General features: G+C 41.5%; 1 protein-coding gene across 7 annotated transcripts in view; it reads right to left on the bottom strand.

The window, feature by feature from the left end:
- Positions 1–25,741, bottom strand: part of MYO1D (myosin ID) — a 386,481-nt gene that overhangs the window by 103,744 nt on the left and 256,996 nt on the right. For 5 of the 7 annotated variants that reach the window (XM_032162950.2, XM_058445327.1, XM_058445325.1 and 2 more), the window contains exon 21: positions 8,935–9,089. In XM_032162950.2, the coding sequence (XP_032018841.1) occupies positions 8,935–9,089 (155 nt within the window). Of the gene's footprint in view, positions 1–517; positions 771–7,750; positions 8,024–8,934; positions 9,090–25,741 lie in introns of those variants that run through there. The other 2 variants (XM_058445324.1, XM_058445322.1) reach the window with 2 other exon arrangements.

The raw sequence follows: 25,741 nt of genomic DNA on the forward strand, positions 1-25,741 counted from the left end.
TTTGATGGACCAAAATTTAATCAACCAGTCCTCCACAGCTGGCAATAGACATGGCGTACCTTTAGTTTGCTTATGGAATATAAACTATTAAAATGAGTGGCCAGGCATTCAAAGAGAGCAGTCTGGGAACGCAGATCAAGGGCCATGGAAACGGGTATTCAGGGTCGGGGCAGAGGAGCCTCACTGCAGGTGCAGCAGAAGGCGTGAGCAGCAGCTGCGCTGGACGGGGAGGGCCAGGTGCTGAGACCTTTGGGAGGTGGCCCCATCCTCTGCCTCCTTCACCTCTTGTCATGAGGCCTCACCTCCCCTGGCTCCTCACCTGTACTGCCTTGGCTGTGACAGCAATGTGCAACCACCAACTGCTGGCCTGCTTATCGGTATGGGTCTCCCCATGGCTCTAAGTGTGAGTTAAAAAGAACATACACAAACTACAACTGAGAAGCTGGTCGAATGTTCAGTTAAATCCAGTAACAGTGCTCCTTTAATTAAGCAGATATTAAAGAAGAACAAGAAGCAGATGGCATTGATTTCTGGCTTGCATCCACAGAAAGAGAACATGAAAAATAAGAAATTTTAATGCCTGCAATTGGAGTTATACTGAGGTTTCCAGCATCCAGACAGGCAAATGCCTGGACAGCTGCTTAGGGCAGATGGGTCCTTTGACAGCTTAATACTGCAGAGTTTCTGGTGACTTCATAGTTAGGGCAGCCAACGTGAGACCATCTGTTTAGTAGTGGGCAGAAAAACTCACTACCGGCAGGTAGCTGCTGCTGAGAATGAAACGCAAACCAAAAGTCAGCCACACTCAAAACCTCTGTAAACCACTGGCACTACAACCACAGAAAAAGAAACCTCACCTTAGGCTCATGTAATGTATACAACAAGACCATACAGAAAGATAATATTCCAAGAAGCTACATTTGGGATTGTTTCAAGATACTGAAATGCTATGAGAGATTGTTCACTTGGACAGTTCTTCTGTTCTTTTCTACTTTTCTAAGCACGAAAGGAAAATAATAATGAATTCAGCGCCACCTACGATATGCTTAAAAACTAACTGCCACTTATTATTAAAATGAAAAAATTTTAGATCAGTAACACATATATTGGTCGCAGAAGGTTTAACCATGAAAAACAAATAAATCTCCCTCCTACCTCTTTCTCCCTATACTGAGGTGTCTCAGTTCCCTCTCTAGAGACAAACACTGTTATCCATTTCCTGAATATCTTCCCAGATATAGCCTGTATTATACATAATCATATGTGTGTATACATATCTATCTGTACCTATATCTATACATTGTTTAGTAGGAGAAAAAGGCAAGGTACAGATGGTATGTGTAGCATATTACCATTTTTGTAAAAAAAAAAAGTCATAGGAGATATCTATATATCTATCTATATAAACAGAGATATATCTACCTATAATATAGTTATCCAGTGATAGATATGGATATCTTCTGGCTCAACTTCTTGCCAGGCACCTGTAATCCCAGCACTTTGGGAAGCTGAGGCGGGTGGATCACCTGAGGTCAGGAGTTCAAGATCGGCCTGGCCAAAATGGTGAAACCCCATCTCTACTAAAACTACAAAAATTAGCCAGGCATGGTGGTGGGTGCCTGTAATCCCAGCTACTCGGGAGGCTGAGGCAAGGAGAACTGCTTGAACCTGGGAAGGTGGAGGTTGCAGTGAGCCAAGATTGTGCCTCTGCACTCCAGCCTGGGCGACAGAGCGAGACTCTGTCTCAAAAAAAAAAAGAAATCTCATGTCAACTTCTTTACACAAATGGTGGTATGGTATACACACCATTCTGTACCTTGCCCTTTTTTCCTCTTATTTGGAAATGGCTTTATATCAATATAGATAGAATTCTCTTGTTCTTGTATTGGTAGCATTTACAATGAGCAAAAGCATATTACTGACTGGGAGAGGTACTACAGTAAAGAAACCTGTTAGGGCCAGGCACAGTGGCTCACGCTTGTAATCCCAGCACTTTGCGGGGCCAGGGTGGGTGGACTGCTTGAGGCCAGGAGTTCGAAACCAGCCTGGCCAGCATGGCCAAATCCCATTTCTACCAAAAACACAAAAATTAGCTGGGCATGGTGACACACGCCTGCAATTCCAGCTACTCAGGAGCCTGGGGCACGAGAATTGCTTGAATACATGAAGCGGAGGTTGCAGTGAGCCGAGATTGCACCACTGCACTCCAGCCTGGGTGACACAGCAAGACTCTGTTTCAAAAAAGAAAAAAAAAGAAACCCGTTTGACTTCATTAGCATATCCCAAATGTATTTGACTTTGGGTCTTCCCACCCCATGGTGGAATTTTTGATTTGTGGAATACAGCCTGGACTTGCTGGTATCAGGTGTTTCTGGATGGTGTCTGTTCTGACTGGTCTGTGCTTGAGCCATACTGGTTGTTATATATTCTTAATGTCACCTTTTGGAATGTACAGGCATAACCTGGAGATATTTTGGGTTTGGGTGCAGACCACTGCAATAAAGTGAATATCAAAATAAAGCAAGTCACACAATTTTGTTTTGTTTTCCAGTGCATATAAAAGTTATGTTTACATTATACCAGTCTATTAAGTGTGCAATAGCATCATGTCTAAATACTGTACATACTTTAATTAAAAACAATAATGAAAGTGTGATTTAAAATGAACATAAGCAAACTATAACAGAGAAGCCGGTTGAATGTTCAGTTAAATCCAATGAGAGTGCTCCTTTAATTAAGCGGATATTAAAGAAGAACAAAAAATGCTAAAAATACTAATGATCATCTGAGTCTCCAGTGAGTTGTAATCTTTTTGCTGTTGGAGGGTCTTGTCTTGATGTTGACGGCTGCTTACTGATCAGGGCGGTGGTTGCTGATGGCCGGGGTGGCTGTGGCAATTTCTTTAAATAAGATAACCATGAAGTTTGCCACATTCATTGACTCTTGCTTTCATGAAAGATTTCTCTATAGCACGCAGTGCTGTTTGAGAGCATTTTACCCATAATAGGATGTCTTTCAAAATTGGAGTCAATCCTCTCAAACTCTGTCACTGCTTTATCAACTAAGTTCATATAATATTTTAGATGCTTTGTCATCATTTCAACAACGTTAACAGCATCTTCATCAGGTGTAGATTCCATCTTAAGAAACCACTTTCTCTGCTCTTCCATAAGAAGCTACTCCTCATCTATTCACGTTTTATCATGAGACTGCAGCAATTCAGTCACATCTTCAGGCTCCACTTCTAATTCTAGTTCTCTTGCTATTTCTACCGCATCTGCAATAACTTCCTCCAATGAAGTCCTGAACCCCTCAAAGTCATCCATGAGAGTTGGAATCGATGTTTTCCAAACTTCTGTTAGTATTAATATTTTGACCTCCTCCCATGAATCACAAATGTTCTTAGTGGCATCTAGAATGGTGAATCCTTTCCACAAGGTTTTCAGTTTACTTTGCCCAGATCCATCAGAGGAATCACTATTTATGGCAGCTGTGGCCGTATGAAATGTTTTTCTTTCATTTTGTTTTTTTTGAGACAGAGTCTCACTCTGTTGCCCAGGCTGGAGTGCAGTGGTGTGATCTTGACTCACTGCAACCTCTGCCTCCCAGGTTCAAGCAATTCTCCTATCTCAGCATCCCAAGTAGCTGGGATTACAGGTGCGTGCCACCATGCCTGGCTAATTTTTGTATTTTTAGTAGAGACGGGGTTTCACCATGTTGGCCAGGCTGGTCTCAAACTCCTGACCTCGGGTGATCAGCCCACCTCGGCCTCCAAAAGTGTTGGGATTATAGGCGTGAGCCACCATGCCCAGCCATGAAATGTGTTTCTTAAATAATTAGGCTTGAAAGTTGAAATTACTCCTTTATCCACGGGCTGTACAATAGATGCTGTGTTTGCAGGCATGGGAGCAACATTAATCAAGCCTTGTACATTTCCGTCAGTGCTCTTGGATAACTAGATGTATTGTCAAAGAGTAGTAATGTTTTGAAAGGAACCTTTTTTTTTCTGAGCAGCAGGTCTCAACAGTGGGCTTAAAATATTCAGCAAACTGTGCTATAAACAGATGTGCTGTCATCCAGGCCTTGTGTTTCATTTACAGAGCACAGGCAGAGTAGATTTTGTGTAATTTTAAGGGCCCTGGGATTTTTGGAACAGTCAGTGAGCACTGGCTTCAACTTAAACACACTAGCTGCATTAGCTCCTAACAAAAGAGTCAGCCTGTCCTCTGAAGCTAGACATTGACCTTCTCCTCCCTAGCTATGGAAGTCCTAGATGGCATCTTCTTCCAGTGTAAGGCTATTTTGTCTGCATTGAAAAATCTGTTGTTTCGTGTAGCCACCTTCATCAATTATCTTAGCTAGATCTTCTGAATACCTTGCCACAGCTTCTCCATCATCACTTGCTGCTTCACCTTGCACTTTTATGTTATGGAAATGTCTTCTTTTCTTAATTCTCATGAACCAACCTCTGTTAGCTTCCACTTTTTGTCTGCAGCTTCCTCACCTCTCTCAGCCTTCAAAGAATTTAAGAGAGTTTAGGGCCTTGCTCTGCATTAGGCTTTGGTTTAAGGGAACGTTGTGGCTGGTTTGATCTTTTATCCAGACCACTCAAACTTTCTCCGTATCAGCAATAAGACTGTTTCACTTTGTTATTATTCATGTGTTCACTGCAGTAGCACTTTTCCTTTGCATTCACAACTGGGCTGTTTAATTTAAGAGGCCCAGCTTTTGGCCTATCTCAGCTTTCAACCTGCCTTCCTCACTAAGCTTAATCATTTCTAGTTTTTTCTTTTCCGTTTTTTTCTTTTTTTGAGACAGGGTCTTGTTCTGTCGCCCAGGTTGGAGTGCAGTGGCACAATCATGGCTCACTGCAGCCTTGAATTCAGCCTATTTAAGTAGCTGGGACTACAGACTACAGGTGTGTGCTGCCATGCTTGACTGATTTTTAAATTTTTTTGTAGAGATGGAGTCTCACTGTGTTGCGCAGACCTTGGTCTGGAACTCCTGGCCTCAAGCAATCCTCCTGCTTTAACCTCCCAAAGTGCTGGGGTCGCAGGAATGAGCCATGATACTGGCTCATTTCTAGTTTTTAAAATAAACTGAGAGATGTGCAACTCTACCATTCACTTGAACATTTAAAAGCCATTGTAGGGTTATTAACTGACCTAATTTCAATCTTGTTGTATCTCAGGGAATAGGGGAGCCTGAGGAGAGGAAGAGAGACGAGGGAATAGATGGTCAGTGGGGCAGTCAGAACGCACACAGTATTGATCAGTTAAGTCTGTACCCACACGGGTACAGTTTGTGGTACCCTGAAATGATTATAGTAATAACAAAGATCACTGATCAAAGACCACCATAGCAGATAATAACAATATAAAGTTTTGAAATATTATGAGAATTATCAAAATTGCTGTGGCAATTTGTTAGCTCCTAACCAAAGAGTCAGCCTGTCCTTTGAAGCTAGGCATTGACCTCCTCTCTGGCTACGAAAGTTCCAAATGGCATCTTCTTCCAGTGTCCAGAGACGCAAAGTGAGCATATGCTGTTGGAAAAACGGCACTAATAGACTTGTTCAATGCAGGGTTGCCACAAACCTTCAATTTATAAAAACCACGATATCTGTGAAGTGTAATAATGCAAAGAACAGTAAGACGAGGTATGCCTGTACTTTATTAAAGATTGTCTTCAAATGTTTTAGCAAACATGAAATATGTGGGTGTGTACTTGGAGAGGCAGAAATAATGGGTCCGGATTGAATAAAGACTGCAGGAGGTGAAAGAGAGACTAATTTATACTTAGTTGGTTTTTATTTCAAGATTCATGTGAAAGGAAATGCCAGGAAAGTTCTGGCTTCAGCTCATGGTGATGAGGAAAACTTTATTTGAGGACAGGCTTTGTCTTGTTTTGTTTTCTTTTTAAATCATGGAATATTTCAAGCATCAGTGTATTTTTCATCTAGAAGTTCGATTTGGGTCTTTTTCTTACATCTTCCATATCTCTAGTTAACTTATAAACATCTGAAATCTAGTTATAATGACTTACAATGTCTGTATCTGCTAATTCTAGTATCTTTGTCTGTTCTGGGTTGGTTTCAAAGGGATGATTCTCCCCCTCATAATGGACTGTATTTTCCTATTTGCATGCCCGTAATCTTTGACTGGATGTCAGACATTGTGAATTTTACCTGTTGCGTATGGATATTTTTGTATTTTTATAAATATACATGAGCTTTGTTTCAGGACGTAGCTAAGTTACTTGGAAGCAGTTTGATCCTTTTGGGTCTTGCTTTTAAGATTTATTAGGCGGTACCAGAGCAGCATTTATTCTAGGGCCAATTATTCCCCCCTACTGAGGCAAAACCCTTCTGAGTACTCTACCCAATTACCCTGTGAATGACGAAGTTCTTTAGTCTGCCTTGTTAGATCAGAAACTACTCCTGGCTCTTTGTGAGGCTGGGCACTGTTCCCTCTGGTCCTCTTAGCTGGTTCTTTCCTCAGCCTTGGGAAGTTTTGGGCCCTTTCCTCCCAACTGCTGACAAGAACACATCTCAGAATGTACTTTAGGGAAATTATCTGGAAGATAAAGAATTGGTCTGAAGCTAATTCCCTCTCGAACCTTTGGATTTCCATAATTAACTCAGGGACAAATAAGATTATGAGCCACAACATTATGCTTATAAAATACAACGTGAATTTCAATGTCATGGCAATGATATGATAGTTGACAATAAAGGAAAATTGCTAGAAAAAATCAAATTAACCTTTTCCCAAAAAGTCAATAGTGAGTTGATGACTAAAACTCTAAGTCAAAATTTCAAGCCTGACTTTTCTGGGGTCTGGGAGGAAAGATTTTATCTCATTTCCACTTCACTCTTAATTCATAAGATAGAAATACCAAGAATTAAAAAAAAAAAAATCCACCAAAAAAATCCTAGCATCTTGATAGTCTTCTCTTTACATTTATAAATTTTAAAGAAATTAAAAATCCTTACATACATTAAAGATAGAGCGCATATGCAAAGAAATGTACCTCAGCATGCATATGCTAGCTAGGAAAAGAAAGCAACTGATGAAATCTACGTCCAGATTCACGTATTTCTGTCACTTGTAGAAGGCACTTAATAGATCAGAATCTGCTAAATAAGCACCCAGATAGAGATAAAATACTTCAATTTCCCAGGCAAAAACTCTTGCATTCATTAGTACTGGTATCCAAATTAAGAGTAACAAATTAAAATTCCTTTAATTTTCTATACTTTGCTATAAATATTAGCAGGAAAATAAGCTTGCTTATTTGAGTTATAGACATTTATTGCAGAGATGCCTTCTTTATGTCTTTTCCTTACATTCTAAACTTTTTTTTTTTTTTTTTTTTTTTGAGACGGAGTCTCCTTCTGTCGCCCAGGCTGGAGTGCAGTGGCGCGACCTCGGCTCACGGCAAGCTCCGCCTCCGGGGTTCACGCCATTCTCCTGCCTCAGCCTCCCGAGTAGCTGGGACTACAGGTGCCCGCCACCAAGCCCAGCTAATTTTTTGTATTTTTAGTAGAGACGGGGTTTCACCATGTTAGCCAGGATGGTCTCGATCTGCTGACCTCGTGATCCACCCGCCTCGGCCTCCCAAAGTGCTGGGATTACAGGCGTGAGCCACTGCGCCTGGCTACATTCTAAACTTTTTAAATTTTTCTTAGCTTTACATTTATTTGGCAGATGGAAAGGAATTTTCAAAAGCTTATGCGTTTATTATTATTTTTGGTAATTACTTTCTTATTTTTCCCCCACAAATGACCATTAAGTATTACTTTACTTATAGCATCTAAAAGCATTTAATGATAGAAAATATTTAAAGATCTACTTTGATCTAGAATGCAAGGTGTAATAACATAAAATAAATGGTCTGTGCAGCCCACTTCTAAAATTATGCTCTATACATTTATCAGCCAAAATGAACACAATAGAATTAGGTATGTGGACATCTGATTCCAAATATGTGTTTGTTGCGAGAAAGAGAAGCCACGTCTAAACTGAAACAAACAAACAAACAAACAAACAAAATCATACTAATAAGGAATACTTGATTAATTTTAGGAACTCAGGAAATGTCTTTTAGGAAGAAAAAGGAACTACACTTGTATCATTTCTCAGTCACTGATTTTGATGAGTGGTCTTCTCCCAGCATCAGGTGGGGTTGGGGAGGTGAAGGCAGCATGCCACAAAGAGAGCACTTGACTTTGGACAGACACACCCAGCTAAATATTCCATGACCCCTTATGGGAAGAGAAATCCAATCTCCGAAAGAACGCCAATGAATAACCAGACAAAATCACCCCCCTGCTTAAAATTATCTATTCACTGGTCCCCATCACCCTCAGGACTTGCTCTCTGTTTATATTTATTGTATCATTGTTCACCCCCCTGCCCCAGGTATCATCAGGGCTTACTATGAAGTTCTCAGATCATGCCATGTTCCATCATGACCCCACGTTTTTGCAGTGGTTACTGCCTCTCTCAGGAATTCCTGCAGTCTTCGTGGACTTGCATGCCATCCCAAATTTGCCTTCTAATTTGCTTACGGTCACAGTGGACACACAAACTGATTTTACTTGGGGTAAATGAGAAGCTATGATGAGAAGAATATAATTTGTCTATCTTTTGGATTTAATTACATTTGGATCGACAGTGGAATAAAAATCACCATTAGGGAAATCTCTCATTGTTGGTTCAGCTGGAGGCTGGAAAAGTAGAGGGTCATTCCTAATCCCGAAAGTAAGCTGGGATGCTAATTTCACCTTCTGTGAAACAGATGATTTAAGTTGTCCTTATGGAGAAAAATAGCTCCATACATTAAAATTGGCACAAAACAAGCTCAGTGATAATTACGATTAAAGATTTCATAGATTTAAAACGTGTCTTAGTTACAAAAATCAAACTTTACCTCTTGAAATGATTCACCAGCACCCCAACAAGTTCTCCAATTCGACTCTCATGGGTTGGCTGTTTGCTGAAGAGGCAGACAATGAGGTCTTTGTTGTCTTTTGTATGGAACACTACAAGTTGGTCCTTTCCATTGGAGACACTAAGACCAGTCAACTGCAAAGAGAAAATGCATGGAAAACTATTTGGATCATTCTCAAAAGAATAAATTAAAAAATACATTTTGGAGCTGGGCATGGTGGCATGTGCCTGTAGTCCCAGCTACTTGGGAGGCTGAAACAGGAGGATTATTTGAGCCCTGGAGTTTGAATCCAGCCTGGGCAACATAACGAGACACCATCCCTAAAAACAACAAAACACGTCATACATTTTCTAAGGGTTTTGCTCAGTGACCCTCCTGACTTTAATCTTTATCAGTTTCACGGAACAAGCAGATGGAAGGAAATAATAAAGAGCAGAAATGAATAAAATTTGAAATAGAAAAACAATAAAGAAAAATTAATGAAAGAGATGGTTCTTTCAGAAGATCAATAAAATTGATAAACCTCTAGCCCAAAACAAAAAAAGAAGGAAGAACTTATTATCAATATCAGGAATGGAAGAGGGGCCATCTCTATAGACCACACAGACATTAAAAGGATAATATTAAAATATTTGGACCAATTCTGTACAAAAACTTATTCAACAACTTAGTTAAAACCAAATAATTCCAGCAGGGTGCAGTGGCTCACACCTGTAATCCTAGCACTTTGGGAGGCCAAGGCAGGCGGATTGCCTGAGCTCAGGAGTTCGAGACCAGCCTTGGCAACATGGTGAAACCCCATCTCTACTAAAATACAAAAACAAAAAACAAACAAAAAAAACAACATTAGCCAGGCATGGAGGCGTGTGCCTGTAGTCCCAGCTACTCAGGAGGCTGAGGCAGGAGAATTGTTTGAACCCAGGAGGCAGTGGTTGCCGTGAGCTGAGATCATGCCGCTGTACTCCACTCCAGCCTGGTGACAGAGCGAGACTCCATCTCAAAAACAACAACAAATAATTATTTAAGAGCCAAAAAACACTAAAACTCTCCAAGAAGAAATAACTTGAATAATTCTATATCTGCTGAAGAAATTAGATTTATATTTAAAAACATTTTGAAAAAGAAAATTCTAGTCCCAGATGATTTCACTAGTGAATTCCACCAAACATTTAAAGAAGAAATAACACCAATTCACCATATTTCTTCTAGAAAATAGGAGAGAAGGGAACACTTCCTAACTCATTTTGAAGCTGGCATTATTCTGGTATCAAAAATAAACACAACAGTACAAGAAAACTACAAACTGATATCCTTCATCAACATGGATGTAAAAATGGATGTCAAGAAAATATTAGCAAATTAAATCCAACAATACATAAAAATGATAATACAACATGACCAAGTGGAGTTTATCTAAGAAATGCAAGGCTAGCTCAGTATTCAAAAATTAATCAAGGTAATGACAGAATAAAATGACAGGATAAAAAAGAAAATCCACAGATTGCATCAAGTGACACAGAAGAAGTACTCGACAAAATTCAACATCTATCCGTGATAAAAATTTCTCAGCAAACCAGGATTATAAGGGAACTTAACCTGATAAAATGACATATACAACATGCCACAGCTAACACCATACTTGGTGGAGAAGGACTGAATGTTTTCCCTTAAGATCGGGAGCAATGCGGCCGGGCGCGGTGGCTCATGCTTGTAATCCCAGCACTTTGGGAGGCCGAGGCGGGTGGATCACGAGGTCAGGAGATTGAGACCACGGTGAAACCCCGTCTCTACTAAAAATACAAAAAAATTAGCTGGGCGTGGTGGTGGGCGCCTGTAGTCCCAGCTACTGGGAGAGGCTGAGGCAGGAGAATGGCGTGAACCCGGGAGGCGGAGCTTGAAGTGAGCCAAGATCGCGCCACTGCACTCCAGCCTGGGCGACAGAGCGAGACACCGTCTCAGAAAAAAAAAAAAAAAAAAAAAAAAAAAAAAGATCGGGAGCAATGCAAGGATTTCCACTGTCACTGCAGCTATGCAACATTATACTGGAAGCCCTAGCCAGTGCAGCAAGGCAGGTTAAAGAAATTAAAAAGCGGCTGGGTGTGGTGGCTCACGCCTGTAATCCCAGCACTTTGGGAGGCTGAGGTGGGTGGATCACTTGAGGTCAGGGGTTCGAGACCAGCCTGACCAATATGGTGAAACCCTGTATCTACTAAAAATACAAAAATTAGCCAGGTGTGGTGGCGGGTGCCTGTAATCCCAGCTACTCAGGAGGCTGAGGCAGGAGAATCGTGTGAACCTGGGAGGCAGAGGTTGCAGTGAGTTGAGATCGCGTCACTGCACTTCAGCCTGGGTGACAGAGTGAGACTCCATCTCAAAGAAAAAAAAAAATTAAAAAGCATACAGATTGAAAAGGAAGAAACACGTCTCTGTTTTCAGATTACATGATCGCCTACATAGAAAATGCCAAGGATCCACAAAATAGCTCCCAGAACTAATAAGTGCATTTAGTAAAGTGAAAGGATATAAGGCTGACATACAAAAATATTTCTATATTAGCAATGAAAAATTTGAAACAAAAATTTAAGAACAAAACCATCTATAACAACTCCAAAAACAAAAATACTTAGATATAAATCCAACAAAACATCTATCTGTAGGACCTACATGTTGAAAACTACAAAATGTTGAACAAGTTAAATTAAAAGGCTGATGAAAGGAATAAAAGAAAACCTAAATAAATGAAGGGAAATAATATCCTCATGGACTAGAAAACACAAATTCTTAAGATACCAATTTTTCCCATATTAATCTATAGATTTAATGAAATCCCAACCAAAATCCCAGCAAGATTTTTTGTAGGTATCAACAAGAAGATTCTAAAATGTGTATGGAAAAGCAAAAGAACTAGAATAGCCATAACAGTTTTGTAAATGAAGAATAAAGTTGGAGGGCTCATAGAGGCTGATTTTAATACTTAGTATAAAGCTACATTAATCAAGACAATAATTTAGAAAGAAAAAAAAACATAAATCAGAAACAGACTCACATGAATATGGCCAATAATTTTTTCACCAGGGTGCAAAGACAGTTCAATGAAGAAAGGATAATGTGGGCATCTGGATAACTTGGAACATTTGGACATCCCCATGCAAATGGAAATAAAAGTCTACCTAAATCTCACATCTCGTAAATAATTCAGAGTGCACTATAAGATCGAAATGCAAAATGTAAAACTAGAAAACTTTTAGGAGAAAACATAGAAGAAAATCTTTGTGACCTTGGGTTGGCAAAGATTTCTTAGAAATGATACCGAAAGCACAATCCATAACGCAAAAAAGTTGATAAATTGAACTTGATCAAATTTAAAACTTTTGCTCTAAGGAAGATACTGGTGGGAGAGTGAAAAGACTAGCCACAGACTGGTAGAAAATATTTGTAAAAATATATCTGATAAAGGACTTGTATTTAGAATCTATAAAGAGCTCTTAAAACTTAAGATAGTAAACAACTCAATTAAAAAAGATGGATAAAAGATTTGAAATCACTTCACCAAAGAAGGCATAGGGGTGAATAAGCACATGAAAGGGTGCTCAACATCAGTAGCCATTAGGGAAATGCAAACTAAAACTGCAATGGGAACCACTGCAAACCCATCAGAATGGCTAAAATAACAAAACAGCCTACAACAACAAAAGAGTGATAATACTAAATGCTGGTGAGGACACAGAACAAGTGGGACTCACATGCATTATTGGTGAAAATGTAAAATGTACAATGTAAAATGTTACAGCCACTGTGGAAACAGTGGTTGTTAACTCAAAAAATTAAACGGAAAATTACCACGTGAGCCAGCAATCTCACTCCTAGGCACGTATCCTAGAGAAATAAAAACTTAGCTTCACATGAAAATTTATACAGGAATGTTTACAGCAGCTCTATTAATAATCGACAAAAGCTGGAAACGACCCAAATATCCAGCATTGTGTGCACGGATAAACAAACTGTGGTACATCTAAATAATGGACTGCTACTCAGCAATGAACAAACTAATGATACAAATTACTGACATGCAACAGCGTGGATAAATCTCACAGGCATTATGGTTGAATGAAAGCAGCCAGTCTCGAAAGGTTACAGCCTGTGTGACTCCATTTATACGATATTCTCTAGAAGATAAAAGGATAAGGGTGGACAACAGATCAGTAGCTGCCAGGGTTTGGGGTTATGAGGAGTCTGATACAAGGGAGTTTTTTAGGGTATGGAACTACTCTGTATCCTGACTGTGGCAGTGGTTACACAAATTTATGCCTATACTAAGACTCAAGAGACCTGTACACCACCACCCACGCAAGTAAATTATATTCATTGCCTATAAATTCAAAAAATAGCACACCCTGGCTGTTTTGATCTCTAGATATTCTACTTTGGTCAATAAAGCAGAAGTCAGAGTGATTTCCTCATTCTGTGGTCTGTTCTTCTATTGCATAAAATACCGAAGTGCCACCTCCTGGCTACCACAGGTGCTATCAGCCAGGCGGGCAGGCAGCATGAACAAGGCAACCACTGGGGGATGGCGCAGTGCCACACAGCCTGTGGCAGAGACAGACATGCGGAAGATGCTGAGAATGTGATCCCTGTTCTTGGGGGATTCACAATCCAGTTGGATCAGAGGAAAGTATTAAATAACTGAAGAAAAACACCTTAACAGTTTACAGATTTGGAATGCCACTTAGTTCCATGCCTATGTTTTACAGATAGAAATTGAGACTGAAGGAGTTCAGCCTGTCTGCAGGCTTGGGAACTAGAACTCAGACCTGCAGACTGATGGGGACTCATGTTCTTTCCATCACACCAGGTTTTTCAAGTATCATGTATAAATGGACACAGAATACTTATATATTCTATAAATATTCCCATGAATACATTTTCATAGGAGGTGAGTTCTTGGGTTGATTTTAAAGAATGCCAGGGTCAGGGCTTAATGGAGAGAAGGGAAAATATTAAAGAAATTGGAAATCACTCACCAACCAATGTGCATCATGGGCTTTCTGAGGCCACTGGTAAGAGAATATAGCAAACTCTCTGCCACTTAGATGTACCGGATCCAGATGATTTTTATATGATTAAATTAAAAATATCATTTTCATTTTAAAAAAACATTTTATGTCTATCATGCTTCACTCTCATTTGATTATTTTATATGTGAAATTCAAAATTGAATTGATGTAGCACTTCACAGGAGAGCTTGATTAAAGCCTAATGAAATGAGAATGGTAACAGCAGTAACTCTGCCAGCATATCCCAGGAGCATTAGCTGCAGGGGTTCAGGGAAAAAGAGACAGATTCGGCAAAGAATGCTGAAACCACAGGGATAGAGGATCCCTTCCTAGGTGTTGCCTGGACCAGAGGACAGGAGCCAATGACACTGCTCTCGGCCACCACCCCCTCTCAGCGGGTGGGCTTCTCTCCCGCCCCTTCCCTCTCCCTTGCTGTCTGGGTGGCTTTATCTGCTGTGGATGGGAATTCTTCATGTGTATGCCCAGGCCTAGTGGTGTGTCAGAGTCGCGGAAGAAATGAGGGAAAACGGCACTTAAGTTGCTCTGCTACACAAATAATGAAAGATTAAGTCCCTACTGTCACCAAGGCAGGACAAACAGCACCCAGAATGTCCCCTTTAGTTCTGGAAGAAAGGATGGTAAGTGGGGATTAGTGTACTAAGGATGAACTGGGTGTTAATCCCAATTCAGCCATGTGATCTTGAGTGACTCATTTAATTTATTGGGGCATCTGTCTCCTTTTCTGCAAAATAAGGATAACATCAGGTGCCTTGTCTACCTTGCAGGGTTGTGGTAAGGATCAAATAGTAGCAACTCTGGAGTACAAAAAGTAAATAAGCAAAAAAACCCTCTGTCTTCGAGGGTCTTACACTCTAAGTGAAAATATATCAGCAAAACTTTATCACTGAAAATATAATTTTAAAGCCTTACACCACCATGCAAATGGAAGGTATTTTGTGAAACATCTCAGCTGGGGAAGGGGTCACTACCTCATTGCACTTGGGCAGCCATAACACATAGATGCGTTTCTCCGAACAAAAGGGAAACTCCTTACCAAGGCTCCCCCTGCCCCCGTTGCTTCCTTATTTCTCCTAATCGATGAGATTTCTATGCTATGATAAATCTAAGCCTTCCCCTTCTTTGGCCTTGAAGATTTGAACAGGGCAAACAGAGTCTCTGATTGCAACCCATTTCAATTCTCCCAGCCTCTCCTTACTAAGAAGGACCAAACAGTGAACACAACTAGATAGGTAAAGAGCTGAGCAGTTCTGGAAGAGGAGGCCGGCCTGAGAAGTCAGAGCAGATGTCCTCTCCTCCTCTGCAATGGAATGAGCGCAAGAGAGCAAGCTCACTATACAAGAAAATCTCTAATCCATATTCTCATTTACGAAATCAGTGCAAAACAGACCAATATTAGGAAGAGAAATAATTCGAAAAGACAAATATGATAAATTACATACACAATGGAAGCAGTAACTGAATAGATACTGCAGAAAATTAAAGAATAATGGAAGAAAACGTCCCAGTCTTTAGATAGAAAGGAATCACAGGTACCAGCCAAACTTAGAGGATCTTCTTCTGGATGTGTAGACCAGAGAAGTTTTAGACCTGTAGAATAAAGGAAAAAATCTTCAAGTATCTAGGCATACAAAAATAAGTTATCTATATAGGAAAATAAAATTCAGGTTTATATCCTTTTTTAAAAAAGAAAACTTGGCTGAGTGTGGTGGCTCACGTCTGTAACCCCAACACTTTGGAAGGCCAAGACGGGAGGATCACTTGAGGTCAGGAGTTTGAGACTGGCCTGGCCAGCATGGTGAAACCCCGTCTCTACTAAAAATACAAAAATTAGCTGGTCGTGGTGGAGGCCGCCTATAGTCCCAGCTAATCAGGAGGCTGGGGCAGGAGAATTGCTTGAATCTGGGAGGCAGAGGCTGCAGTGAGCCGAGATCGTCCCATTGCACTCCAGCCTGGACACTGAAGCCAGACTCCATCTTAAAAACGAAAAGAAAACTCACATTAATTTTGTCACAATTCACAGGAGGAGATAAGTAAATCCATTTTATTCTTGATATCAATTAGGAAAGACCAGCTCAAATATTTAACAGTAATCATTAAGATGAAAAAGGATGTGTAAGGTTCTAACTATTAGTAAAAAGAGAATAAATAAAACTTGACCAATGCAGCAACAGAAAAAAGAATGACATAGCGTGGGAGCATAAAAAATAGAAAGCATTTAAATAGCATGATTGAATTTAAGAAAAGTTTTTTTGCCAGTTGCTGTAAGAAATGTGAACAGGATACAACTCCTTTATTGGAGGACGAAGGTTTACAGATTTAAGTAAAAAACAAAAATATACCCTGTTTATAAAATTAAGATAAAAGCAGAAGTTTATGAATGAGAACAATATACATAATAAATTAAAGAGCTGGTTCTTCGAACAGACCAAACCCTTGGCAGAGTCTCACCAAGGAAAAAACAGGCAAAACCACAAATATTTAACATTAGGAATGAGAAAGGGATTTAAGAAAGGGTGTGTTGACTTTCGAAATTATAAGAGGCCAGGAGCAGTTGCTCAAGCCTCTAATCCCAGCACTTTGGGAGGCTGAGACAGGAGGATCACTTGAGGCCGGGAGTTCATGACCAGCCTAGGCAACATAGCAAAACCCCGGCTAAAAAAAAAATTAGCTGGATGTAGTGGTGTGTGCCTGTAGTCCCAGCTACTCAGGAGGCTGAGGCAGGAGGACTGCTTGAGCCCAGGAGTTTGAGGTTACAGTGAGCTGATCATGCCACTGCACTCCAGCCTGGGTGACAGAGTGAGATCCGTCTCAAAAAAAAAAAAAAAGAAGACATTACAAGAGAAAAAACTTTTGTAATCGTAATTCCATATTAATGAAATGCATATTTTTCTTTAAAGATGTGGTCTAGCTGTCTTGCCCAGGCTGGAGTGCAGTGGCACGATCTTGGCTCACTGCAGCCTCTACCTCCCAGGCTCAAGCAATCTTCCCACCCCAGCCTCCCATGAAGCTGGGATCAGAGAAGCACATCACCATGCCCGGGTAGTTTTTGTATTTTTAGTAGAGACAGGGTTTTGTCATGTTGCCCAGGCTGTCATGAATTCCTGAGCCCAAGCGATCCTCCCGCCTTGGCCTCCCAAAGTGCTGGGATTACAGGTGTAAGCCACTGCACCAGGCCTGAAATGCATGATTTTATAGGAAAATATAAATTAGTAAAATTGACTTAAAGAAAGATAAAACAATTAATTTCTATTTATAACTAACACAAAGTTTTTTTTAATATATTATCAGAAAAACACTCCCCTAGTTCTTACTAGGCACAGGTTATGTTATAGGCCCAGGTAATTTCTATCATACTTAGATGCTCTACAATATGGAAAAAGAGAAAAATCATACTGACTCATTTTATTTATCCTGCTAGCAAAACCTACTGAATCTCTCTCTCTCACACACAAAAACACACACACCTAGAAATCAATGTAACGTACAAATACAGATGCAAAATCCAAAATAATTAACAAACTGGATTCAACAAGATAAACACCATGACCATGAGAGTATATTCACAAGGGTAAGGGTGGTTCACTAGTAAGAAATACCTCAATATAGGCCAGGTGCAGTGGCTCACGCGTGTAATCCCAGCACTTTTGGAGGCCGAGGCGGGCAGATCACGAGGTCAGGAGATCAAGATCATCCTGGCCAACATGGTGAAATTCTGTTTCTACTAAAAATACAAAAATTAGCTGGGCGTGGTGGTGTGTTCCTGTAATCCCAGCTACTCGGGAGGCTGAGGCAGGAGAATCGCATGAACCAGGAAGGCAGAGGTTGCAGTGAGCCGAAACAGCGCCACTGCACTCCAGCACTCCAGCCCGGGCAACAGAGCAAGATTCCATCTCAAAAAAAAAAAAAAAAAAAGAAATACCTCAATATAACTCAGTTTAATAATAGTTCACATTTATGTGTTATCTGTGTGCTTGTCCAACCAGAATGATCTCCTTGGGATCAGGCTTGGTGGCTTTCACTTTTTTGAGCCAAGTATGAAGTTTTGTATTTGTATTGTTTTTATTTTACAGTATATCATGTATATAAAACAATACTTCATTTTATAGTAAGATGGTAAATACTCAAATGTATTTATCGCTATTTCATCACTATAATAATCAGTTTTATTTATTTATTTTTTTTACTCTGGAGCATCTTTGTTCCAAACTTCCTCCCAGTAGCAGCTGCTCCACAATCTTCTGTCCTGGAGAATCTCTCCTCTTCCTTGGTTACTGTTCTCTACATACACCTCTAAGGGACTACATTCTTGGTATTCCCCCCACCTCCCTGCCCTTCCATGCCCCTGCCCCCCATACCCCGTCCAAAGCTATGCCTGACACACAAAGAACTTTCATGAAATTTAGAGGTCACTTAATTTCTGCAGGTGTTTGCTTGCATTTTGATATAGACACTTGGGTTTTTGGATGTACTATTCAACTTCTGTTCTTTGATTAGACTGCAGAGATAATGCTTATGCTCTTTTGATCTCAATTAACAAATTGATTTGGCTGCTCTTTGATGGAGAACATTCTGTTCATTCTGTTTTCCATTCAGAAACTTGGGAGACAGTTTGCTCTGGCTTTTTGCAGGACACCTGGTGACTTCCTTTTCACCTTTCTCTGTTCTGTTCATCTGTCTCTCCTAATCTCCCTCGTTCTCCCTTCCCAGTCCCCCACATCTTGTTCCCTCCTTACTCCTCAACTAGCTATAACTCAGGAAGCTCAGCTGTGTGGGCTCATCATGGAAATAATGGAAGCTGTGGCATAACTGAGAGTTTATCCCTTTATAAGCAAGTATCTCTTGAAAGCAACAAATTGCTTGAGCCCAGAGCCCTCATGCAAGCAGGCTGATGGTCTTGAGGTGCCATGCCGTGAGGCAGCCAAACCTCTCAGAGGGGTCGTGTGCAGGTGCTCTGGTCATCAGTCCTGGTTTGAGCTCTGCCAGCCGGGGCCAGACAAGTGAGTGTATGAGGGCTCCAGTGATTTCAACTCTCACCAGGTAACCCCCACCTTCGAATCTTCCTAATGGAGGCCCTAGACATTGTGGAGCAGAGGCATGCTGGCCTCACAGTGCCTCTTTCAAATTCTTTACCAACAGAATCCAAGAACGTAATAAAGTAGCGGTCGTTTCATTCCACTAAGTCTGGGGTGGATTGTTACACAGCAACAGTGATTGGAATAAAAATTTGGAACAGGAGTGGGGTGCTCCTATAACATAACCCCAGATAGTTGGCACTGGCTTTGGGAAGTAGGTGGAAGCTGGAAAGGTCCCGAGACACTGCTGGAGGAATCATGGCAGGCCTTCAAGAGGGGGTCAGTGAGGGCCTGAGGAAAACAGGGAAAAGATTACTTCGAGCCAGAGGAAAGCGGGCCTTTGTTGTTGAGTAGGAGAAAATTTGACAACACTGTTGCCTATGGGAAGGCAGAAAATAGAAAATGTACGTAACAAATGTGATGATCTAGATAAGGAGATTTCTAGACAGAATACTGAAAGTGCCATCTGGCTTCGTCTTGCTGTCTATGAAAAAAATGTGAGAGGAGAGAGAGGACCTTAATAAAGAATGGTTCTGCTCTCATGTAAAATTTAGAGGAAATATAAAGAAGCCTGCAATTGCTGGGCTTGAAAATAAAACTGTTTCTTATTCCCAGCTTCTCCAGATGGCAAATGATTCTCAAATTAAGAAATGGTTTCAGGGCAATGGATCAAACCCAGAGTGGGATTGTAAAATCCTTTGTCAAAACCTTAGAAAGATCTAAGGCATCCACAGTATCTTCCAGACAGACTAAACGAGGCTCTAAAGATCTTTAGGGCATGCCTTACAAATTCTATCTGTTAAACAACAGGGCTCCTGAATCTTAAGGTTCTTGTCCCACAATAGCTCACGAGGAGCCCAAGGTATGGGAGAGTTTATCAGAGATTTGTGGGCATGATTTTGTCTAATGGAGTGATTATAAATTGATACACAGTTAATCCACCAAAATTTCAAAGGACAGGACTGAAAGCAACATAGACATGGCAAAATGCAAAGAGGCTCCGGACCTGCAGACAGGAAGCAGCTAAAAAAGCTACTTAGTTGCAAACACAGATGGTCAGTGAGTGTTTTGTGCCCCTCATTCCCCTCCTCTTTGAACAGAAATGTCTGTGGTAGGTATCCCATCCCGAGATCATCATTGCATGTGGGTATGCGGGGCAGATAACTTTTCCTTTTAGCTGGTCTTCAGATTGCAGGAACTCTACTTAAGAACTGCGCCTGGATTGAATTAGATGAGATCCTGGCCCTTGACCTTAAACCTGGTATTATAAGGAGACGAGACTTTTGGGACATCTTGGGAGTGGGTAAACACATTCCATTTTATTTTACTTCATTTTTTTGAGTCAGGGTCTCACTCCGTTGCCCAGGCTGGAGTGCAGTGGTGCAGTGACGGCTCAAACCTTGAGCTCCTGGGCTCAAGCAATCCTCTGCCTCAGCCTCCCAAGTAGCTGGGACTACAGGCATGTACCACCACATCTGACTAATTAAAAACTTTTTTCTTTTTGGTAGAAATGAGGTCTTGCTGTGTTGCCCAGACTGGTCTTGAACTCCAGGCCTCAAGTGGTCCTCCTGCCTTTGGCCTCCTTAAGTGTTGGGATTACAGGTGTAACCACAGTGGCTGGCCGGTAAGCGCATTTTAAGTAAGAGTAACAAAAATAATTTTTAACCAGTGGGTAGAAAGTGGAGGATTTAAAACAAGTTTGCGGAGTTTCTGCCACTCCTCCCATAGAAAGATAGGGGTCTATGTCCCCACCCCTTGAATCTAGGCTTACCATGTGACTGGCTTTTGACCAATAAAATGCAACAGAATTGGGGCTGTGTGACTTCTGAGGCCTGCTCATAAAAGGCAATGCAGCTTCTGCCTTGTTTAATGGGACACTCATGTTTTGAGCACTAAGTCAGCTCATAAGAAGTCCAACTACCAGCCAGTCATGGTGGCTCATGCCTGTAATCCCAGCACGTTGGGTGGATCACCCGAGGCCAGGTGTTCAAGACCGGGCTGACCAACATGGCTGTTTCTATTAAAAATACAAAAATTAGCTGGACATGGTGGCGCATGCCCATAGTTCCAGCTATTCTGGAGGCTGAGCATGAGAATTGTTGAACCCAGGAGGCGGAGGTTGCAATGAGCTGAGATCACGCCACTGTACTCTAGCCTGGGCAATAGAGCAGACTGTCTTCAAAAAAAGTTAATAAAAAAAAATAAAGAAGTCTGACTACCTTGAGGCCACCATGTTGTGAGGAAGCCAAGCATCTCCAAAAGGCCTCATAAGGCTCTCCAGTCAGCAGTCTCAGTCTCCGAGTCCACTCACCGAGGTGTCAGTCACCTCAGCGAACATGCCTTCAAATGATTCCAGCCCCAGCCCTTAAGTCACCCCTAGTCTTTAAGTCTTCCCAGCTAAGACCTCAGATACTGCAGAGCAGAGAGAAGCCACCTGCTTTGCTTTTTTTTTTTTTTTTTTTTGAGACGGAGTTTCGCTGTTGTCTGTTGTTGGCCTGGGCTGGAGTGCAATGGCACCATCTCGGCTCACTGCAACCTCTGCCTCCCGGGTTCCAGCAATCCTCCTGCCTCAGCCTCCTGAGCAGCTGAGATTACAGGCGCCCACCACCACACCCGGGTAATTTTTATATTTTTAGTAGACATGGGGTTTCACCATGTTGGCCAGGCTGGTCTCGAACTCTTTTTTTTTTTGAGACGGAGTCTCGCTCTGTCCCCCAGGCTGGAGTGCAGTGGCGCGATCTCGGCTCACTGCAAGTTCCGCCTCCTGGGTTCACGCCATTCTCCTGCTCAGCCTCTCCGAGTGGCTGGGACTACAGGCGCCCACCACCATGCCCGGCTAATTTTTTTTTGTCTTTTTAGTAGAGACGGGGTTTCACCGTGGTCTCGATCTCCTGACCTCGTGATCTGCCCGCCTCGGCCTCCCAAAGTGCTGGGATTACAGGCTTGAGCCACTGCGCCCGGCCTGGTCTCGAACTCTTGGCCTCAGGTGATCCACCCGCTTTGGCCTCCCAAAGTGCTGGGATTACAGGCGTGAGCCACTGCTCCCGGCCCGCCTATTCTGAATCACTGACCTAAGAACATATGACCATAACAGAGAGCAACCTTAATTTTGTAAATGCATCACAGAAAGAATACACAGTTTGGGATAACTAAGAATTAATTCCTTTACAAACAGACAGTCACTTTCAAACATTTTTTGTTATTATTTTAACACATCGGATAAATAGTAAAAATACCATATTTATAAGTATTTTCCCACTTCATGAAACAGAATAAAATTCTTTTCCTTTCTCAGGGATTCAAAGTTGTTACGGTGAATGTTAATTAGTAAGTATGCTTTAAAACAGATGCATCTTCGGGGCTACTAGGCTCTCTGTGACTGCACGCCTGGATCACATAATCCAAACATCATACCAGTATGTGTGAGCCACGTGCTGTTTTAATGGTAAAACAAAACCTATTTCTACAAAACATGAGCCTTGAGCAGTAATGAAAAACTGTCTTGAAACCAGTATAATCGACTTTATTCCCAAGTGCCTGTTGTGATCCTAGTACTATTGATCAACATTATTCAGGTCAAGGAAAATAATTGTAATCAACTGATTAAAAGGGCTAAGTTTATATCATTGATTGACAAGGGCTTTCAACCCTTGATTTTAACAGCTTGATGAAAGCCACTCAGCAAAATTCTTCAATAAGTTTCCAACACCAATTCACCTCACTGCACTGAATAAATAAAACATCTCCATATCCAACTTCAATTTCTTCCCAATATTCCACATCCTGACAGGGATCAAGGGCACCATCAAGAAGAACATTTACAACCCACATAATGTCCTCATCACAATGGATTTTGTACTTAACAAAATTAAATACAAATTCCTCTAGAGAGTGACACACAGGAAGCTGGGCCTCCCATAGTCACCTCTGTTAATTAATTAATTCTTTTTTTTTTTTTTTGAGATAGAATCTTGCTCTGTTGCCCAGGCTGGAGTGCGATGGCATGATCTTGGCTCACTGCAACCTCCGCCTCCCGGGTTTAAGTGATTCTCCTGCCTCAGCCTCCTGAGTAGCTGGGATTACAGGCGACTGCCACCACGCCTGGCTAATTTTTGTATTTTTAGTAGACACAAGGTTTCACCATGTTGGCCAGGCTGGTCTCGAACTCCAGACTTCAAGTGGTTCACCTGCCTCGGCCTCCCAAAGTGAAGGGATTGCAGGTGTGAGTCACTGTGCTGTGCTTCACAACTCCTCCATTAATTTAAATGCTTGGTGAATTTTTCCTTTTGTTGCAAGAACCTTGTCTTCTTTTTGTTAAAATCTAAGACATGCCAGATACTTGCCTGAATATCTGGCAGTTTGAGTTCTTGGGCTTGTTTTGTAATTTGGAGTTCAGTAGTTTCACGAAAAACTCAATTTAAATTCCAAATAGACTGCTCTGAGGACACAGCTCAAGAAGTCACTTCAACAAGTTTTTACTACCAAGCCATGTAGTGGAACTGAACTAAATCTCTGAGTCTTCTTATACTTTCAGTTTTCATATATTACAATCATCAATATGCCTGCCTGTAAGAGACTGACTTCCTTTTAATTACTGCTTCAGATTTATTGTTTTGGGCTTGGGAATGAGATAGTCAAATTCATCACAAGGGTACATAAAGCAAGACAAATGGCCAAGAAGGCGCTCCTTTGGAAAGAACATACAAAGTTTACCACACAAACTCTGTCCCATCTATTTTGACTCTGTCTCATCTATTTGGGAGGTATAAACATCCTCCCATTTTCCTTCTGATTATGGTTCTTTTGGGCCAATGGCTGTCAACCATGGCTGTGTATGAGAATCACAGGGAAGACTGTGATACATTTGGTCTGGTTTGTGCTGGGCATCTGCTGTTTGTAAAAGCTCCCCACGTGATTCAAATCAAACGTAACCATTGATTTAGGTAAAACTACTAAATAATTGGGTCCTAGATAGTCAAATTATTATTTTACAAAGCTAATTGTTTTACTAATTGAAGCAAGCGCTATATTATCTATTTTAAATTTATTTTTTCCTCTCTCTTAAAATACCAACTTAATTAAGCTGCTTTCCTTATTAGTCTTTAATTGAATTCTTTTGACCCTCTCAATGCAAAATAAAAAAAAGAGTATTCACTCATCATTTTAGGCTTATTTTCCTTATCCTATTCTGAGTTGGTGTACACTAACAACTATTTTAGATATGAGGAGTGGTTTTTTATTGTATCCTGGTCATTCTGGATATTGTATTAGGAGACTCTGGATCTTACTTAAATCTTCTCTTTTAGCAGGCTTCCAATAGAAGTGGGCCAGGAGCAGAAGGGGAGGACATCCAGCTTTACTGCTGGATGGGAGTGGAAGTCCAGGCCCCTCAACATGGCTTCCATTGACACCACTCTTGTGGGGAGTATGACAGGCGCCTCATAGCCTCCAGGAGGGGGTGGAAACCTAGGCATGTCCCTCGGCTTCCACTGACATACTGAGAGGGGTTGGGTACCTCATTACCCCTAGGCTGGCTCCCCACCGAGCCTCCTTGACACCAGCCCAGCAGGGAAGGGTCAGGAGAGGGGCACCTCTTTACTGCCAGGCGAGGGTGGAGGGTTAGGCTTTTCACTAGGCCTTTGCTGATGAGAGCTGGAGGTACCTGTATATTTTCCCCCTGGTGCTTTTCTGGAGAAGGGTGCTTATTGTCAAAAAGGATTCTGCTTTGCTAGGCTACCCCTTTCCTGTACTTTCGGCAAGAGAGAGCAGGCTCTTCTCTGTGCCTGCTGGTGTTTCTGGATGGCGGGCTTCTCCAGCAGCCAGTCTGGGATAGAAAGGAGGCAAAAAGAAAAGCCAGGGAACCCCTCCCTGCCGAGTTCCTCCAGAGTCCTGAGGTCCCTAGCTGGGCCACTTTCCTCTCTCCAGCATTCAGAATCTTCTTAAATTTGTTTTATGATATAATGTCTAGGGTTTTTAGCTGTATTTAGGGAGACAGGTAGGGAGAAATGCATCTTTTCCATTTTGTTTAGAACTGGAAGGCCCAACTTCTCATTCTAGATAATGCCCCAAACAAATCAGAAATGTAGTTTCTCCTTCAGGGGTTTCTGATGTAGGGGAGGAGCCAGGAGGCAAACATCACAGGCTGGGCAATGGGAACGACACTTGGAGAGAAGAGACCACAAGTTTCCCTCTCTTTAAAATGCTGATAATTCTCAAACGTGCATGCCACACTCAGACCTTTCTCTGGAGCTTCAGATGGGCATTTCTGCCTGTCTGGAGAAAGCACAAACAGGAGTCTCCTGGAGAGCCCAGGGGGACCACGTATTTGACCTGGACAAAATGACACTCATCAGCTTACCCTTACTGCTCTTCTTACTCAGGGACATATTTCAATAAAGTACCACCAGCCATACCACCTCCCAAGCCCAAAAGAGAATGCCTCAATTTCCCCAACTCATCCATTCTCAGCTGGAAGGCAGCACAGGCTCTGGAGCCACACTGTCTGGGCTCCAATTTTGGCACTACCTCCTACTGACTTTATGTCTTCAGATAAGCCCTATCAATGCCCCGTGCCTCAGTTTCTTCACCTTCAAGTGGGGTTTCATCCTCACAGGGAGGATGAAAAAATTATCTAAA

This window comes from Hylobates moloch, unplaced genomic scaffold (genome assembly GCF_009828535.3).
Source record: "Hylobates moloch isolate HMO894 unplaced genomic scaffold, HMol_V3 SCAFFOLD_10, whole genome shotgun sequence".
Classification (NCBI taxonomy): domain Eukaryota; kingdom Metazoa; phylum Chordata; class Mammalia; order Primates; family Hylobatidae; genus Hylobates; species Hylobates moloch.